At 48.7% G+C, this 20,358-nt stretch overlaps 1 protein-coding gene across 5 annotated transcripts in view; it reads right to left on the bottom strand.

The window, feature by feature from the left end:
- tmem8b (transmembrane protein 8B) overlaps window positions 1–20,358 on the bottom strand; it is a 294,134-nt gene that overhangs the window by 59,971 nt on the left and 213,805 nt on the right. For all 5 annotated transcript variants that reach the window (XM_072515646.1, XM_072515647.1, XM_072515648.1 and 2 more), the window contains one exon: window positions 4,973–5,370. In XM_072515646.1, the coding sequence (XP_072371747.1) occupies window positions 4,973–5,370 (398 nt within the window). The remainder of the gene's footprint in view (window positions 1–4,972; window positions 5,371–20,358) is intronic.

The following is a 20,358-nucleotide window of genomic DNA, read 5'->3' as shown; positions in this document are numbered from 1 at the left end:
TGCACCCACCCATTGCTGTGGATCCCATCTGTTGCTAACTTTTGGTTGGTTCAATTGCTCTGTTTTATAACCTGTGCTCTCGAGTCGCCAGGTATCTTTAGGATACCGCCACGAGGTTCAAGTCCAAGTAATGATCAATAACTCAATGCACCGATTAGTAAGATTCAAATCAAAGCACATTTATTATACACAGTAATCGCTACTCATGCACAAATTCTATGTCTAAGCTACTTCTACAACCAACAGGCCTTTACTTAACTTCGGACTGGCCACCAGGTCAGGGGAACAAATGGCCTTTCGTTTGGGTTCTGAGTCTGCGGGATTCGAAGTTGGTACGGATTGGTAGCTAGGAGCGCCTATCTCGTAGCGAGCGTTGACTTAAGACTTATGGTCTCTCGGCGGCAGTTGAACCGGTCACGGTCAAGGGTTGGTTCGCGTTGCTGGGTGACCCGGTCAAGAAGAGCGATTTGAACTTGGGGGCTTAACTTTTATGGTCCCCAGGGGCTTCCCGCCTTTCGGGGCGGACCCTGTACCTGGTTCGAGGTGATTGGACTTTGTTCCAATCGCTTGGTTCGATTTCTCCATTACTGGAGCGGTTCCCTGATCGATGGGCGGTCTTGAGGTGCCCGTTAACCTCTTTTGTGTTGGCTCCTGCTGGCGCCGGGGAGTCTGGCTTAGCTTTGTTTGTCCCAAATGTTGCGATTGTTCCCGGGGATCGGGCATTAGTATGTAGATGGCTGCTATATTATTATGCCGATGGCTGCTGGTATCGATGCTGTCTGGGCTTTTGCAGAGTTTAATACACAGTAAACTTGCACCTGCTGGTTTCTGCCCGTGTTGGCTGAATTTCCCTTCAGCCTTTGCTGTTCTCCATTTTAAATCGGGACTTGGCCAACCCAGGTGGCTACACTTCTGCCACCCTCCCGTCTGGTTAAATGCACCCCACTCCCCATCAAAACCCTCACAGGGGAGAGCATAAATTACACCCAGAGAGAGAGAGAGAGAAAGAGTGAGAAAAAGAGAGAGGCAGAGAGAGAGAGAGAGTGAAAGAGAGAAAGAATGTGCCATGACTCTCCACTTGCCTGGATGAGTGCAGCTCCAACAACACTCAAGAAGCTCGACACCATCCAGGACAAAGCAGCCCCGCCTGATTGCTCCTCCTTCCACAAACATTCACTCCCTCCACCACCGACAAATAGTAGCAGCCGTGTGTGTGCCATCTACAGGATGCACTGCAGGAACTCACCAAGGTTCCTTAGGCAGCACCTTCCAAACCCACGGCCACTACCATCTAGAAGGACAAGAGCAGCAGATACCTGGGAACCCCACCACCTGGAGGTTCCCCTCCAAGTCACTCGCCACCCGGACTGGGAAATATATCGCCGTTCCTTCACTGTCGCTGGGTCAACATCCTGGTACCCCCTCCCTAACAGCACAGTGGGTGTACCTGCACCTCATGGACTGCAGCGGTTCAAGAAGGCAGCTCACCATCACCTTCTGAAGGGCAATTAGGGATGGGCAACTCACGCTGGCCTCATTAATTAATAAAATTCTAGAGAGTAGTAGATTCAGGTACAGCATTAAGAGAATAAAATCAAGACATACCCAGCATGGGCAGGAGTAAACCATTCAGCCTCACGCGCCTGCTCCGTCATGAAATACAATTATTGCCGATCCTCTACCTCAACACCATTTTCCCACCCATTCCCCTGAGAGACCAAATATTTGTTTATCTCAACCTTAACTGTATTACTTTTCTCCATTACCAAGCCGGGGCTCAGAGTGTGGACAGGGGCGAACCCCTAATCCAGCTCCTTGCCTGCTCCAAAAACCAATTCAAATGCAAACTGAATCCAATTCATGGTCCCCACAAGAGAGACATACCAGATCTGAGCCAAAAGGTGCTGGTTTGGCACAGGGCTCAATCGCTGACTTTGAAAGCAGTCCAAGGCAGGCCAGCAGCACGGTTCAATTCCCGCACCAGCCTCCCCGAACAGGCGCCGGAATGTGGCGACTAGGTTTTTTTTAAAAGTAACTTCAGTTGACGCCTACTTGTGACAATAAGCGATTTTCATTTTCAAAAGGCAGAGCAGATACCAAGCTTCAATGGTGGAGAATGTGGGGTCGAGAATTCATTTCATAGAATTTACAGTGCAGAAGTAGGCCATTCGGCCCATCGAGTCTGCACCGGCTCTTGGAAAGAGCACCCTACCCAACCCCACACCCCCACCCTATCCCCATAACCCAGTAACCCCACCCAACACTAAGGGCAATTTTGGACACTAAAGGGAATTTATCATGGCCAATCCACCTAACCTGCACATCTTTGGACTGTGGGAGGAAACCGGAGCACCCGGAGGAAACCCACGCAGACACGGGGAGGATGTGCAGACTCCGCACAGACAGTGACCCAAGCCGGAATCGAACCTGGGACCCTTGAGCTGTGAAGCAATTGTGCTATCCACAATGCTACCGTGCTGCCCACAAAATGAAAATCACTTATTGTCAGAAGTAGGCTTCAAATGAAGTTACTGTGAAAAGCCCCTAGTCACCACATTTCAGCGCCTGTTCGGGGAGGCTGGTCCGGGAATTGAACCGTGCTGCTGGCCTGCCTTGGTTTGCTTTCAAAGCCAGCGAGTTAGCCCTGTGTAATAGACTGTTTTTTTTTCCCGAAAGGTTCACAACTCTGTGAACGAAGAAACTTCTCCCTGTCTCAGTCCTTAATCCTTCATTATAAGACTCTGCCCCTGATCTAGATTCTAGATTCCCTGGCCAGGCGATGCGGTCTCCCAGTGTCCACTTTACCAAGCCCCTTCAGAACCTTAAATGTTTCAATGAGGTTGCGTCTCATTCTCCTGAACTCCCGAGAATATAAAACCCAATTCTCTTTGCCTCTCATCTTGGGAAAACGCGTTCGTCTCGTGTTGTGTTGTGTAATTTGGAATAACACAAGCTGCCGCTTGATGCAGTTTTGAGTAAAAGATGCTCCAGACTTTGAAGTGAGTTCAATGTGTTTTATTGAACTATTAGCACAGTTCTCAATGAGTTCGACTCTCTGCTAATCTAAATGTAGTAACTCAGTCTAACTGAGCCAGCCTTGCTCTAAGCCACGTGCTGGGGGGTGATGCGGAGGATACACCCTGTCTCACTCTGTAGATGTTGGTCTGTGGAAAGAGGCAGGGTGTGAGTGCCTCATCCCTTTTATAGTGAATACCACCCCTGAGTGTCCTGACTGCTCATTGGTCGTGTCCTATTCTATATGTTCATCAGCTGCATGTTTGCATATCATGACGCCTCGGGGACCTGTCTCATAAACCTTTGCCGTAACACCTCCAATTCAAGTATTCCAATTCTATTCCCGTGGTCACTAAGGCAGACTCTTGTCTGTTTCCATAGCTGGTACTTCCCAAGACCTCCAATGCAGGAATGCCCTTCCTAAAATATGAGCATTAAAACTGCCCAGTGTCCCTGATGCGGTCACATCAAAACCCTACACAACTGTAACAAGATTTTCTTATTCTTGAACTCCAATCCACTTGCAATAAAGTGCAACATGCCATTTGCCTTCCTAATTGCTTGCTGCATGGGGCTGGAGTCTACCACTCTCAAACTGAATATGGCTTTATGGTCACCAGTTCCAAGAGGATCTTTTGCTCTGAAATTATTAATTAAACTTGACTCATTGTGTAATAGTATATCTAAAATGTCTTTATCCCTGGTTGGTTTCACCAAATATTGTTTCAGGAAACTATCACAAAAGTATTCTCCAACCTTATCTTCCAGGCCACTGTTGCCAATTTGATTGGTCCAATTTTTATGAAGATTGATGACCAGCATGGTTATTTCATAGAATTTACAGTGCAGAAGGAGGCCATTCGGCCCATCGAGTCTGCACCGGCTCTTGGAAAGAGCACCCTACCCAAGGCCCACACCTCCACCCTATCCCCATAACCCAGGAACCTCACCCAACACTAAGGGCAATTTTGGACACTAAGGGCAATTTAGCATGGCCAATCCACCTAACCTGCACATCTTTGGACTGTGGGAGGAAACCGGAGCACCCGGAGGAAACCCACGCACACACGGGGAGGATGTGCAGACTCCGCACAGACAGTGACCCAAGCCGGGAATCGAACCTGGGACCCTGGAGCTGTGAAGCAATTGTCCTAACCACAATGCTGCCGTGCTGCCCAGGTTATTACATTGCCTCTGCTACACGCTTAAATTTCTTACTGATTAATGCCTTATCCCAAGGTATAGCTATTGCCTTTAGAATGGACACTGAGAGGGCAGCACAGTGGCGCAATGGGTTAGCACTGCTGCCTCACAGCGCCGAGGTCCCAGGTTCGATCCCGGCTCTGGGTCACTGTCCGTGTGGAGTTTGCACATTCTCCCTGAATTTGCGTGGGTTGCCCCAAAACCCGAAGACGTGCAGGCGAGGTGGATTGGCCGCGCGAAATTGCCCCTTCATTGGATAAAATGAATTGGGCACTCTAAATTTTTTTAAAAACGAATGGACACCGAGAGGGAATACTTTGTCAACACTGAAGGCCCCTTTTTTCACCCCTCTCATTTTGGGATGCCCCTCGATTTCTCTCACTTCTCCGGGAGCTGAGTTCAAACCCCATCTCGGGGGCTGGGGAATTTACATTCTGCCAATGAGCCAATTTGGACTTGGAAAAAGAAAGTGTCAGTCATAGTCACCCAGGGATTTACAAACCCATCTGGTTCACCAATGTCCCTTCAGGGAAGGAAATCTGCCGTCCTTACCCTGTCTGGCCTACAGGTGACTCCAGACCCACAGCAATGGGGTTGACTCTAAACTACCCTCTGAAACGACACTCAGTTGTATTCAACGTTGCTTAAGGACAAATAGGGATGGGCAATAACTGCTCATCCTGCCAACAACATCCCTACACCCGGTCCTTTTGTGTGCTTCTGAAGGCCATGAATGAATTGAAAGAGAACTTACCGTGTTGAATTTTAGCTCCATGTTGAGGACCCCTCCACTGTCCAGCACTGGAACCAGGTTGATGACAAACACGGCCGGCCTATCGGGGGGCACGGAAATGTTGGGTCCAAAGAACACATAGAAATGGACGGAGAAAGTGTCCAGCTCATTTCTGAGGGTGGGGCGGACGGGCCAGCATCGGTCTCCCATGGTAACCCCGTCCCGCTGGCCCGGGCCCTCCTGGGATGGCCGTTCCGCCGCGTCTCCCTCCGACCCATTCAGCCCCGGAGGGCTGAGTCCGGCGACGAGGAAGGTGTCGAGGATGGACGGACGTCCGGGAGAGCCGAACGACTGCGGCATGTTCAGTGTTGGCGTGACCAACTCGGAGATGCTCTGGGAAGCACTGGGCCTGGAGCAATCTGGAAGGAAAAGAGAGATTTCTTTACATCATTGCGAAGCGTACGGGGTGAGTCAGAGTTCACTGCCCAGAGTTAACGGGGGGCCAGTGGCCTGAATCCACTGCTCCGTTCGACATTGACGCTCAAGCCACTGCCATATTGGGTCGGGTCCTGAAGTCAGCGGTCAGATGCTGCCCGCAATTACAGAGATTCTGGGACCCTACCTTCCAGTGCAATTTTGGTGGGAATGCAAATGGGTAGCACAGTAGCACAGTGGTTAGCACTGTGGCTTCACAGCGCCAGGATCCCAGGTTCAAATCCTGGCTGGGTCACTGTCTGTGCGGAGTCTGCACGTTCTCCCCGTGTCTGTGTGGCTTTCCTCTGCTTTGGATACTGTTGGGGGGGGGGGGGTACTTACCAGGGGTAAGCCATGGGGTGCAGGTCTCTGGCACAGAGTCTGTCACTGTTGCTCAGAAGGAAAGGGGGGAGAGGAGTAGAGCATTAGTCATTGGAGACTCCATAGTTAAGGGGATAGATAGGAGATTCTGTGGGAACGAGCGAGAATCGCGGTTGGTGTGTTGCCTCCCAGGTGCCAGGGTGCGTCTTGTCTCGGATCGTGTTTTCGGGATCCTTAAGGGGGAGGGGGAGCAGCCTCAAGCCGTGGTCCACAAAGGTACCAACGACATAGGTAGGAAAAGGGATAGGGATGTAAGGCAAGAATTCAGGGAGCTAAGGTGGAAGCTTAGATCTAGGACAAACAGAGTTATTATCTCTGGGTTGTTACCCGTGCCACGTGATAGCGAGACGAGGAATAGGGAGAGATGGGAGTTGAACACGTGGCTACAGGGATGGTGCAGGAGGGAGGGTTTCAGATTTCTGGATAATTGGGGCTCATTCTGGGGTCAGTGGGACGTCTACAAATGGGATGGTCTACACCTGGTCCAGAGGGGTACCAATATCCTGGGGGGGGGAAATTTGCTAATGCTCTTCGGGAGTGTTTAAACTAGTTCAGCAGGGGCTTGGGAACCTGAATTGTAGCTCCAGTATACAGGAGGTTGAGAGTAGTGAGGTCATGAGTAAGGTTTCAAAGTTGCAGGAGTGCACCTGCAGGCCGGAAGTTGGTTTAAAGTGTGTCTACTTCAATGCCAGGAGCATCCGGAATAAGGTGGGTGAACTTACGACATGGGTTGGTACCTGGGACTTCGATGTTGTAGCTGTTTCGGAGACATGGAGAGAGCAGGGACAGGAATGGTTGTTGCAGGTGCCGGGGTTTAGATATTTCAGTAAGCTCAGGGAAGGTGGTAAAAGAGGGGGAGGGGTGGCATTGTTAGTCAAGGACAGTATTACGGTGGCAGAAAGGACGTTTGATGAGGACTCGTCTATTGAGGTAGTATGGGCTGAGGTTAGAAACAGGAAAGGAGAGGTCATCCTGTTTGGGGTTTTCTATAGGCCTCCGAAAAGTTCCAGAGATGTAGAGGAAAGGATTGCAAAGATGATTCTGAATAGGAGCGAAAGCAACAGAGTAGTTGTTATGGAGGACTTTAACTTTCCAAATATTGACTGGAAACGCTGCAGTTCGAGTACTTTAGATGGGTCCGTTTTTGTCCAATGTGTGCAGGAGGGTTTCCTGACACAGTATGTAGATAGGCCAACGAGAGGCGAGGCCATATTGGATTTGTTACTGGGTAATGAACCAGGACAGGTGTTAGATTTGGAGGTAGGTGAGCACTTTGGTGATAGTAATCACAATTCAATTACGTTTACTTTAGTGATGGAAAGGGATAGGTATATACCGCAGGGCAAGAGTTATATCTGGGGAAAAGACAATTATGATGCGATGAGGCAAGACTTAGGATGCATCGGATGGAGAGGAAAACTGCAGGGGCTGGGCACAATGGAAATGTGGAGCTTGTTCAAGGAACAGCTACTGCGTGTCCTTGATAAGTATGTACCTGTCAGGCAGGGAGGAAGTGGTCGAGCAAGGGAACCATAGTTTACTAAAGCAGTCAAAACGCTTGTCAAGAGGAAGAAGGAGGCTTATGTAAAGATGAGACATGAAGGTTCAGTTAGGGCGTTCAAGAGTTACAAGTTAGCTAGGAAGGACCTAAAGAGAGAGCTAAGAAGAGCCAGGAGGGGACATGAGAAGTCTTTGGCAGGTAGGATCAAGAATAACCCTAAAGCTTTCTAGAGATATGTCAGGAATAAACGAATGACTAGGGTAAGAGTAGGGCCAGTCAAGGACAGTAGTGGGAAGTTGTGCTTGGAGTCCGAGGAGATAGGAGAGTGGCTAAATGAATATTTTTTGTCAGTATTCACACAGGAAAAAAACAATGTTGTCGAGGAGAATACTGAGATTCAGGCTCCTAGACTAGAAGGGCTTGAGGTTCATAAGGAGGAGGTGTTAGCAGTTCTGGAAAGTGTGAAAATAGATAAGTCCCCTGGACCGGATGGGATTTATCCTAGGATTCTCTGGGGAGCTAGGGAGGAGATTGCTGAGCCTTTGGCTTTGATCTTCAAGTCATCTTTGTCTACAGACAAGACTGGAGGATAGCAAATGTTGTCCCCTTGTTCAAGAAGGGGAGTAGAGACAATCCAGGTAACTATAGGCCAGTGAGCCTTACTTCTGTTGTGGGCAAAATCTTGGAAAGGCTTATAAGAGATTGGATGTATAATCATCTGGAAAGGAATAATTTGATAGTCAACACGGTTTTGTGAAGGGTAGGTCGTGCCTCACAAACCTTATTGAGTTCTTTGAGAAGGTGACCAAACAGGTGGATGAGGGTAAAGCAGTTGATGTGATATATATGGATTTCAGTAAAGCGTTTGATAAGGTTCCCCACGGTAGGCTACTACAGAAAATACGGAGGCATGGGATTCAGGGTGATTTAGCAGTTTGGATCAGAAATTGGCTAGCTGGAAGAAGACAAAGGGCGGTGGTTGATGGGAAATGTTCAGACTGGAGTCCAGTTACTAGTGGTGTACCACAAGGATCTGTTTTGGGGCCACTGCTGTTTGCCATTTTTATAAATGACCTGGAGGAGGGCTGAAGGATGGGTGAGTAAATTTGCAGATGACACTAAAGTCGGTGGAGTTGTGGACAGTGCGGAAGGATGTTGCAGGTTACAGAGAGACATAGATAAGCTGCAGCGCTGGGCTGAGAGATGGCAAATGGAGTTTAATGCAGAAAAGTGTGAGGTGATTCATTTTGGAAGGAATAACAGGAAGACAGAGTACTGGGCTCATGGTAAGATTCTTGGCAGTGTGGATGAGCAGAGAGATCTCGGTGTCCATGTACATAGATCCCTGAAAGTTGCCACCCAGGTTGAGAGGGTTGTTAAGAAGGCGTACGGTGTGTTAGCTTTTATTGGTAGAGGGATTGAGTTTCGGAGCCATGAGGTCATGTTGCAGCTGTACAAAACTCTGGTGCAGCCGCATTTGGAGTATTGCGTGCAATTCTGGTCGCCGCATTATAGGAAGGATGTGGAAGCATTGGAAAGGGTGCAGAGGAGATTTACCAGAATGTTGCCTGGTATGGAGGGAAGATCTTATGAGAGAAGGCTGAGGGACTTGAGGCTGTTTTCGTCAGAGAGAAGAAGGTTAAGAGGTGACTTAATTGAGGCATACAAGATGATCAGAGGATTGGAATGGGTGGACAGTGAGAGCCTTTTTCCTCGGATGGTGATGTCTAGCACGAGGGGACATAGCTTTAAATTGAGGGGAGATAGATATAGGACAGATGTCAGAGGTAGGTTCTTTACTCAGAGAGTAGTAAGGGCGTGGAATGCCCTGCCTGCAACAGTAGTGGACTCGCCAACACTAAGGGCATTCAAATGGTCATTGGATAGACATATGGACGATAAGGGAATAGTGTAGATGGGCTTTAGAGTGGTTTCACAGGTCGGCGCAACATCGAGGGCCGAAGGGCCTGTACTGCGCTGTTATGTTCTATGTTCTACTAGTCCCGAAAGACGTGCTGTTAGGTGAATTGGACTTTCTGAATTCTCCCTCAGTGTAGCGACTAGGGGCATTTCACAGTAGCTTCATTGCAGTGTTAATGTGAGCCTACTTGTGACACTAATAAAGATCATTATTTTAAAAAATGGAGGGGAAGAAGGAATATCTTGACTTTGAGCATGTTCCCGAAGCGACGCCTTGTGATTTCGAGCCCCTTGATTAAATTTCTTCATAACCTTCTCCGCTCCGTGGAATTAAATCCCAGCCTCTCAATTAGAGTTGCCAACAATGATGAAATGTACGGCACGCCCCCAGGCCCCAGCTATTAGTCGGCCAGCGCACCCTCCCTTGTGACTTACTGCCTTCCTACACCCATTGGAAAAGAAAAAGGCTCGTTGCCCAATTGGATGATGTTTGACTATCAGCCAATCGGCCTTTGTTGTTGCCATTTTCAATATTTATATTTTGATGAATATAGGATTTTAGATATATTGTATTCAGGGTTAAAGGTTGGGGTTATAGTGTGTTTGGCCGCTGCTGTCATGGTTTACAACAAATCCTAGTTTGAAAGGCACGTGCATTTTGGGAGCCAGAGGTGCAATTAACCGTCGTAAAAAGCTTTGGTTCATGCAATTTTTGTTTTTATTAAGGGGGTTCCCTGGGGAGTTCATTAGTTTTCAGCTTGGTGAGGTGATGTGATTGCTGGGTGGAGCTTGAGAAAGCATTTTTCAGTTTCTGGCTGAAGCTGTGTGCAGAGTGAAACCGTTCTGCTCCCACTGTAAGAGGTAAACACTATTTAAAGCAGCGCAGACTTGTCTGAGGACAAGGGAGGGGTTGAAACAAGGCAGGTGAAAACAGCTTTTGAAGACATCCAGCCCGAGGTTCTGGGTTGGGGGAGTAATTGTCAGTTATTTTCTGCTGTGATGTTAAAGATATTTTAATACTGTGTTAGTAATAAAGTTTGTTTTCATAAACCATATCCCTATTTCTTTGTTCAATCACTTCTGGAGCAAGAAATCCTTTCCTTTCCTTACAAAATTAAAATAAAATATTGGGATTTCTGCCCAGTATCCCAGCCACTGTTGGGATCTGGTCTGGATTCGTAGTATTATATCTGGCAACGCGAAATGTTCAAAATAAATCACAATGATTTTTCTCCAAGGCCGCACAAAGCAGTATCCTGGAGGTTAATGTTCAATTCCTGGATATTCCAGGCCAATCCTGGAGGGGTTGGAAACTCCACCCTCCATATAACCGAAGTCCGTTATTCCAGACACCATTCTCGTAAATCTCCTCTGCCACCCTCTCTGAGGCCATGACATCCTTCCTGGAATGTGGTTAAACACTCCGGCTGAGGCCAGTTTTAGGGGAAAAAAGCCCAAGATCGAGGCCAAAGAAAGGGAAAGATTTGGGGCTTTAACTCCATGGGCGTAAGACGCAGGAGCAGAATGAGGCCATTCGGCCCATCAACTCTGCTCCGCTATCATGGCTGATCCGATATAACCCTCAACTCCACTTTCCCGCCTTATCCCCATAACCCTCGATTCCCTCGCGGATTAAAAATCTGTCTCTCTGGAAGTGTTTTGGGCGGCTCAAAGACAATTTGAGTAAGATGGTGTGGGAGACTGCGTACTAAACTACTGTCATTGCATGACATCTCGTCATCGCACCGGGATTTAATTTGTAAGGATTGTCTGTTTTACTGTCTTTAGCAGTTACTGTCGCAGCTTTGGAAAGCCTCTATTCAGTAAACGGTGTAACCGAAACACAGAGCCCAATGTCTGGTGTGGAACAGATCAAGGGACAGATCCATGGTGTACCACAGATCCAGATTGATATGTAAAGTGACATTCAGATAGAATGACACAAAGATATTAATTTATACAGACAGGTTATATATTGAAATATATAAAGCGACAGATAATTTCAGATACCGTGATGAAATGGTAGATAAATGCGGGCAGAATTTAATTCCCTTCGACACCCACAGCTGACTCCGAGATCGGCTGGGCGGTAGGGATGCTGTATAATGAGCCTAGGGGCGGGGTGTAGAGTCCGTCACCCTAACAACGCCCCCTGATTAAGTCGGGACGGCGAAGATTGCAGATGGCCTTCCTACCCAGAGGCTAATTAAAGCCCTTAAGCGGACAATGAAGGCCTTCATCCCTCTACTAGCAACAGGTGAGGGGTGGGGGTAGGGGTGATTTGCTTCGTGGATCGACAGTCAGTTAGACGCTGGCAGCCTCCTTGCGGACTCACGGCGGGGAACATCTGTCACCCCAGCTGGACGACGCCCTCCACCGCCCCCCCCAACCCTCCACAATGACACTTTCCTGTCACAGTAATGCCTGTCTGCTTGACCTTGGCAAGGCTGCCCACTCAACCTCTCTCCCGCAGCCGCCATCCATGCTAATGCTCTGGGCCCCCTGCACTTCCAGCAGTGGCCACCTGACCTGAAGGTGCTGCAGGACTGAAGGTCCCCTTGGCCCTCTAATTGGCTGGCAGTTCTTGCAAGTGGGATCTTTGCCTCACTGGCAGGCGTTTATCTGCCCGGGCTCCCAGAAATGGCCATGACAGAATTACCACTGGGGTTCCGGCTGGTGTACGGAGTCACTACTGTCGTTATTAAATGTATTCCTCCACAGTTAGAAATGGATCGAGAGAGCATGATGAATGGAAGAAATTGTTTTATATTTGTGGCAGTAATGTTATTAAACATCCTGGTTTAAAATACCTACAGGCAGTGTGATTAAGGAGTTGTAAAAAGTGAGGTAGCGTTGTTTCCAACCATTTACTTGTTTATATCTAGATGGCTAATGAGATATTGATTTGATTGCTTGCGATTCCCTGGGGTGTACCTAATTTGAGGGTTTGTGATTAGTCCTAGATAGTAAAGGTATGGGCGACACAATTGGTAGCACTGCTGCCTCACAGCTCCAGGGACCCGGGTTCAATTCCGGCCGTGGGTCACTGGCTGTGTGGAGTTTGCACTTTCTCCCCGTGTCTGCGTGGGTTTACTCCGGGCGCTCCGGTTTCCTCCCACAGTCCAAAGATGTGCAGGCTAGGTGGATTGGCCATAATCAATTGCCCATAAGTGTTCAAAAGCTTAGGTTGGGTTACTGGCCCTAGGTGGGCTACCCTTTCAGATATTTTGATGGGCCAAATGGCCTCCTTCTGCACTGTAGTGATTGTATGATTCTAAGTAAAGTTACCATGGTCCCAGATCACCATAGGCTGCTTTCCCCTTTGAAAGGGAGGTGTCATGTGAGAGTACCTTTAAGAAATGGAGCTGATCATATTACTGAAGTGATGTCAGAGGGTGGGGGGAGCTGAGCTCGCTTTTGGTTTCCGTTTGAGGAGAAAGCTGGGAGTGTCTGTGTGTTTTTGCTGAGAGCTGCAGGAAGATACAGAGCTGGTATTTGCTGGTCTGCAAATCCAAAGACTATAAATACATTGAATGTAACCTCATGTCTGTTGTTGAAGGTTGGATGTTTAAAGGATTATTTAGTGTTGTAGTCTTTTGGGGTTATCTTTGAAGTAATGGGTGCTAAGATTAACTTAAGTTCATAGAATAAACATTGTTTTGTTTTAAAAACCATTTGTCCATAATTGCTGTATCACACCTGGAGAGTACGCCGTGTGCTTCCCACACCACAATCTATTAACAGTTGTGGGTCGGTTGAACTCCATGAAACACTTTCAATGGGTTCTGTCAACCTAGACCCATAACAGAGGGCTGACTGATGGTGATTTAACCTGAGGATCATCACACCTCGGGTGAGGGGCAAGGCTGAGAAGGCAGGGTCTCCACAAATAACATCAGCCGGCTCAGGATTTGAACCCATGCTGCTGCCTGCCTCTCTATCACAAACCAGCTGACCAGCCAACTGAGCTAAACCAGCCCCCTTAATCCTAGATAAGTCTTAGTCCTAGATAAGCAGGTCATGAGACATCTTAGTGGGACGCAGAAGATGGAATTAATGGAAGGAGCCAGAGCTGTTTGTCGTTTTGCCAAATGTTGTTAGGTTGACATAACAGAAGTGACTGGATCTGCTCTCTTAACAATAATAATCACTTATTGTCACAAGTAGGCTTCAATGAAGTTACTGTGAAAAGCCCCTAGTCGCCACATTCTGGCCCCTGTTCGGGGAGGCTGGTTCGGGGAGGCCAGTATGGGAATTGAACCTGCACTGCTGGCATTGCTCTGTATTACAAGCCAGCTGCTCAGCTCACTGTGCCGAACCAGCCCCTCTTCACAGTTCTTCACAAGGAACTCTTCACAAGGTCTGCAGAGATAAGCAGGTAAACCTGTTTTGTTAACTTTATTTATAAGTGGCATTTGAACCATATTGAGTTGCCTGGTTGGAATATTTATAGTGAAGGCGTGGGGCATAAGTTTAAGTTTTTCCTTGTGTTTAAAAACGTTTTAATTGTTCATTGGAAAACTATTTTCTTCGATGTTAATCTGATTAATTCTGTATTTAAATTAAAGTTTGTTTTAACATAAAAGATACCTATTGGTCAGGGACATCACCCCTGGGGTGAAGTATCCTTTCTTCACAGTTTTCCAAATTGCAAATTGTTTGGGGTTTCTCATCCGGTTTCCTAATAAAAATTGGGGTTTAGGTGGTATCCTAACAAGAGATATAGATATATTGTAATGATGTGGAGATGCCGGCGTTGGACTGGGGTGGACATAGGAAGAAGTCTTACAATACCAGGTTAAAGTCCAACACGTTTATTTGGAATCACTAGCTTTCGGAGGGTAGCTCCTTCACCAGGTGAGTGATATATTGTTAGATAGAGAGAGAGGGAGGGGTAAAGACAGAGAGAGGGACAGATAAAGAGATAGACAGAGTCAGAGGGAGAAGGGCTAATAAATTGATGTTATTAATCGATGCTCAGCAAGGATCGATTGCTGGGGCAACCCTGGCTACAGCAGGCAAGCCGTGGTGATTGGCAGCTATTCAGCCCACTGTGCCAAACCAGCCCCTCTTCACAACTCTTCACAAGCAACTCTTCACAAGGTCTGCAGAGATAAGCAGGTAAACCTGTTTTGTCAACTTTATTTATAAGTGGCATTTGAACAGTATTGGGTCAAGGTGGGGAGTGCTGGAAGAGGGTCAGGTGGTTCCGGATTGAGCTAGAGAATGAGACAGCTTGGAGAATCTGTGCAGGGATAGATACACCTGTGTAGGGAGTGAGGTAGTGCCAACCAGGATCTGAGGGGGCAGCACGGTAGCATTGTGGACAGCACAATTGCTTCACAGCTCCAGGGTCCCAGGTTCGATTCCGGCTTGGGTCACTGTCTGTGCGGAGTCTGCACATCCTCCCCGTGCGTGCGTGGGTTTCCTCCGGGTGCTCCGGTTTCCTCCCACAGTCCAAAGATATGCAGGTTAGGTGGATTGGCCATGACAAATTGCCCTTAGTGTCCAAAATTGCCCTTAGTGTTGGGTGAGGTTACTGGGTTATGCGGATAGGGTGGAGGTGTGGACCTTGGGTAGGGTGCTCTTTCCAAGAGCCGGTGCAGACTCTATGGGCCGAATGGCCTCCTTCTGCACTGTAAATTCTATGATAATCTATGATAATCTATGAAAACATCTGGTCTGGAGAGTTACATATAGCTGTGCTCACGAAGAAGCTCTTTCGAGGTTGTCAGCAGCGTTACGAAATCAGTCAGAATTCATTGTCATCTTCATCCTTACTGTTCACCAAGTGTAAAATTTGACATTGTCTCACCAGACAAATGAGGATTTTAAAATCAAGGCTGCCACAGGTGTCACCTCCTGCTGAAACCCTCTTCCTTGCCTTTCTCACGTTTAGACTCAACGATTCGAATGCATTATTGTCCAGCCCCCATCTTCCAGCCTCCATAAACTTCAACTCATCCAAAGCTCTACTGCCGGTATCCTAACTGGCATGGATTCCTGTTCCCCCAACACCTCACCATCAGTTCCCAGTTCACCAACACCTCAACTTAAAAATTCTCATCCTCATTTAGATCCTCGGATGGCCTCGCCACTGGGGCTGGCTTGTAAAGCAGAACAAGACCAGCAGCGCGGGTTCAATTCCCGTACCGGCCTCCCCGAACAGGCGTCGGAATGTGGCGACTAGGGGCTTTTCACAGTAACTTCATTGAAGCCTACTTGTGACAATAAGCGATTATTATTATTATTATTACCACTCCCTCTGTAACGTCTACATTCTGAGACCATTGTAATCCTCCACTCCTGATCTCTTGTTCACCTCCCACTCCCACCATCTCACCTTTCATCCTGAACGTCTTTCAGAATGTTAGACGCTATTACAATGTCCAATCTTTAAGGGTTTGTATTTTGCTATGAGCCCTGGTAGTGTTACCACAGAAACATACAATGAATATTACTGAAAAGAAAGACATGCTGCTGAAGTTTTTCATCTTGCACTCATCAGATGCAAATGCAAGCATGCCAAATGTCAAACAGTCACAACAATTTACACTACAGGCGGAAAGGATGCCGATTTGTTAATGAGTAGAATCTGATTGGTCAAAGCATTGCCATGGACAAAGCAACAGGAACAATAAGCTCCCCAAGAGCCCAGCTAATTGAAAAAATGCTCAAGGCTTGAAACATATCCCTTTTGTTTGCGTATGAATTTGTGTTGCTTCTAGCAAGTGCAAATGAGTCAAGTTACAAGCCCGACTGATTCTCTTAAATTGGTTGGTCTGCCTGAAATTACTACTCGGAAAGGCAAAGTATCCTCAGAAATCTGAACACCAGGTTAAGCACCAGAATACTAAAAGCAAAATACCGCGAAGCAGGAGATTTGAAATAAAAACAGAAAACGCTGGAAAACTCTGCAGGTCTGGTAGCATCGGAAGAGAGAGAAACAGGGTTAACAGGTGGAATTTTCCCATGCCTCTGCTGGTGGGTTCAATAGTGATGGTGGGGGGTGGGGGCAGAATTCCATGGGAGTCAAAAAATCGGTTTGGCATCAGCGTGAATTTCCCATGGGATCCTCCACTGGCCATGGTGGATTGGGAAAGTCACAGGAGACTGTTATATTACAGAGATGTAATATATATATTACTCATTTGTCTTCCGAGTTGTATTTAACTTGATAATAAACAGTCAAATTCTTCCATTGATGACAAATTATTTATTGAGTAACAAAATAATATACTTGTGAGTTCCTTTACTTTAATACTTTGACTAGTAATATAATTAACTAAGATTAGATTAAATTAACAATTAATATAATACACTACACTCTGAGCTGGTCACTTCTATCCTCTAGCTGCGACACACACACTAACCTACAGAAAGAGCGGGAAATTCCTTATATAGATCCTGTTAGTGTTGCCATCTCATGATCACCTGGCTGCACTAACTGCACATTAACTAATCATGTGTTAACATATACAGAGATCACTATAGAGACCAGTGAAATTAATTTGCTTCCCACGAATGGGATGCAGATGAAGGCCCAACAGGGATCTCCCGCCCCCCCACCCCATCACAATTCTCTATTACACCAAACAGAAGTTACGCCACTCCAGAACACATCTGGAGCAAGGGTGGCACAGTAGTTTTCACTGCCACCTCACAGCGCCAGGGACCCAGGTTCAATACCGACCCCGGGTAATTGCCCGTGTGGAGTTTCACACTTTCCCCGTGTCTCCGTGGGCTTCTTCCGGGTGTTCCAGTTTCCTCCCATAGTCCAAAGATGTGCAGGTTAGGTGGATTGGCCGCGCTAAATTGACCACCACATGGCCCTTGCAATGGGACTTAGTTCTAGATGGGAGAATTTCGCCCAAAGTTTCGAGTCAATGTGACTCTTCTTTGGAGCGCTTACTCTCTTTCTCTCTCCACAGATGCTGCCAGTCCGAACTAAACAACAGGCCCAACTTGTGCAGGTCCCACTTTCCCCAGAGTTGGCCGCAATGGCCAGGATTCTGGCTTCATCTCTGCAGCCACGTATTCAGCTACTCAACGCCCCCCCGAGTTCTGTACTCACTGGTGCTGAATATTGTCCGGTAAAGGTGGACTCTTCATTACAGGGCCTCGTATTCCACCGACAGGATAAACCTGTGACCCTGTGAGGATATTCGGGGCGGGTCAGGAGTTTGTATCACTAAACCATTCTGCCCATCTTAGCCCCCCCCCCCCCCCCCCCCCCCCCACCACCTGAAAATGTTCCAAAAAAGTTCCCTCATCACAGTCAACTACACTGGATATGGATGTGATGGTATTGTCATTGGGCTAGTAATCCAGATGCCAGGCTAATGCTCTGGAAACATGGTTTCAAATTCCAGCATGGCAGCTGGTGAGTTCAAATCCGCGATATAAAAGTTAGTCTGTGTGTGAGGAGCATAGACAGAGTGGATAGTCAGAGACTTTTTCCCAGGGTAAAGGGGTCAATTACTAGGGGGCTGTTGTAACCTGCCTGCTTACCACTGGCTGGGGACTAATGGCAATCCCACAATCCTTTGGGAGAATGAGCTTCCCCAATGAGGGGGGCGGAGAAATCATTAGCAGAGTCCCTGCATAAACAGAGCTGGCCAGTTTGGAACCGGCTAGAGGAGAGTGAGCAGCAAGGGAGTTGCTGCTGCTGTTGTATATATATGTTATTGTAAATAAATGTTATTTCTTTCTATCCTTCAACTCGTGCTGGATTCTTCGTGGCCCTCACAAAACTGGCGACGAGGGTTAAAGTGGATAGCTGTCTACATTGCTGAAGCCACCTCCCTGGATTTTGTTGGATACAGGTTGGAAGTTGTTTTCTGTTACACCATGCCCCTGTACGGACGTTTGGATGTTTTTGATGCTGCGCTGGAAAGTTGGGACCAGTACGCACAACGGATGCGTTACTATTTCCGGGCAAACAACATCACCGAAAACTAGCGCCAGGTGGTCATTTTGCTCACCGTCTGTGGCCCGCATACTTTTGGGGTGATTAGGAGCCTTACGTACCCAGCTGCGCGGACACCAAGGCGTTTGATGAACTTGTGAATATAGTGGGGCAACATTTTAACCCAACCCCGTCCACGATAGTCCAGCGTTACCGGTTTAATACCGCTGAGAGGACCCCTGGAGAATCCCTTGCCGATTTTCTATCCAGGCTACGCAGGATTGCGGAGTACTGTGACTATGGTGAGACCTTGTCAGAAATGTTACGCGACCGTTTGGGTTTGCGGTATAACAATGCGGCCACCCAGAGAAAGTTGTTAGCTGAGCCAACATTGACTTTTTAACAGGCCATTCAAATAGTACTGTCCGGCGCGTCTTGGAGGGCTGAAGGGCTTGTTCCTGTGCTGGAGTTTTCTTTGTTCTTTGTTTGTTTAATGGTGACCATGGAACTACCATTGATAGGAAGGAAAAATCCATCTGGTTCACTCATGTCCTTCAGGGAAGGAAATCTGCCATTCTTACCTGGTCTGGCCTACATGTGACTCCAGACCCACAACGATGTGGTTGACCCTTAACTGCCCCTCTGAAATGGCCCGAGCGAGACACTCAGTTCAAGGCTAATAGGGATGGGCAACAAATGCCCACATCCCACGGAAGCGTGAACTTTTAAGACGACAGAGGAGCCGAGAGACGTTCCGAGGTTTGCGGACATAAATGACGAAAAGCTAATTAACGGGCAGAATTCTCCGGCCTCCCAGCTGCGTGCTTCTCGGCTGCGGGAGGCGGGGCGCCGTTCGCTGGCGGCAGAAACCCACGGTGGGGGTGGGGGGTGGGGGGGGGGGGGGGGTGGGTGGGGGGGGGGGGTTCCCGCCGGACCAGAGAATTCCACCGCCAGCAGCCGGCTGGAAAACTCCAGCCAAAGCTTCAGGTCAACGACCTTCCACATGAGCCGAAGGGAGGGAGACGTGAGAAGGTTTTTAAACCAGTGGAACAGTGGAGGGCTCAGAAAGACCAAAAGGAAAGGCCCGTGACAGAGTGGAGGGCAGGAGGGATTATGAAAGGATTTCCTGATGCAACAGCTGAAGAGAGTGGCGACGGATACAGTGAAAAAACAAAGGCTGGTCTCGAAGTGGCTGGAATACAAGAATGGGGATGTTATGTCACAGTTCTAGAAAAACACTGCTTCGACCACATCTGGAATCCTGGGGGGGATTCTCTGATCCTGAGGGTAAGTGTTGACACCGTTGTAAACGCCGTCGCGTTTCTCGACCGCATCAACATGGCCTCAGGATCAGCAATTCTGGCCCCTACAGGGGTCCAGCACGGCGCTGGAGCGATCCACGCCACTCCAGCTGCTGATCCTGGCGTGAACTGGGTGCCGCGGGGCACCGGCGCCAACGCGCGCATGCGCAGTGGCTCCCTTCTGCGTGGCGGCCGCAATGCAACATGGCGCAGGACTATAGGGGCCGGCGCGGAAGAAAGGAGGCCCCCAGCCAGAGAGGCCGGCCCGCCGATCGGTGGTCCCCGATCGCAGGCCAGGTCACATCGGCCCCCAAACCTCTCCGCACCGGGATCGGACCCCCCCCCCCGCCCCCACACACACACACACAGCCCGCCCCCGGACCCTTCGACGCCGAGGTCCCACCTGCTGAGAGCGGGTGTGAATGGCGCCACGGGACTCGGGTTTTTTACGACGGCCGCTCGGCCCATCCTGGGGGAATCTGCGGAGAATCGCGTCCCGGCGTCAGAGTGGCGTGGCGCGATTCGCGCCGGTCGCGGGGATTCACCGGCCCGGCCCCGGGCTGAGAGAATCCACTGCATTGTACTCCGTCTGCTGAACCTCAGGAAGGCTATGTTTGGGAAGGTGCAGTGTATTTTCACCAGAATTGCACTGGTTAAATGACGAGTACAGTTTGCACAGATCAGGGGCGTCATTCTCCGACCCCCTGCCAGGTCGGAGAATGGCCGTAGGCCGCCGTGAATCCTGCCCCCGTCCCCGCCGAAGTCTCCGGTACCGGAGATTGGGCGGGGGCGGGAACCGGGCCGCGCCGGTTGGCGGGACCCAATTCTCCGGCCCGGATGGGCCGAAGTCCCGCCCAGAAATTGCCTGTCCCGCCGGCGTAAATCAAACCTGGTATTTACCGGCGGGACCAGGCGGCGTGGG

This window comes from Scyliorhinus torazame, chromosome 9, assembly GCF_047496885.1.
Source record: "Scyliorhinus torazame isolate Kashiwa2021f chromosome 9, sScyTor2.1, whole genome shotgun sequence".
Taxonomy (NCBI): domain Eukaryota; kingdom Metazoa; phylum Chordata; class Chondrichthyes; order Carcharhiniformes; family Scyliorhinidae; genus Scyliorhinus; species Scyliorhinus torazame.
Note: the sequence above shows the minus strand (reverse complement) of the source record. Positions and strands in the feature narration are given on the sequence as shown.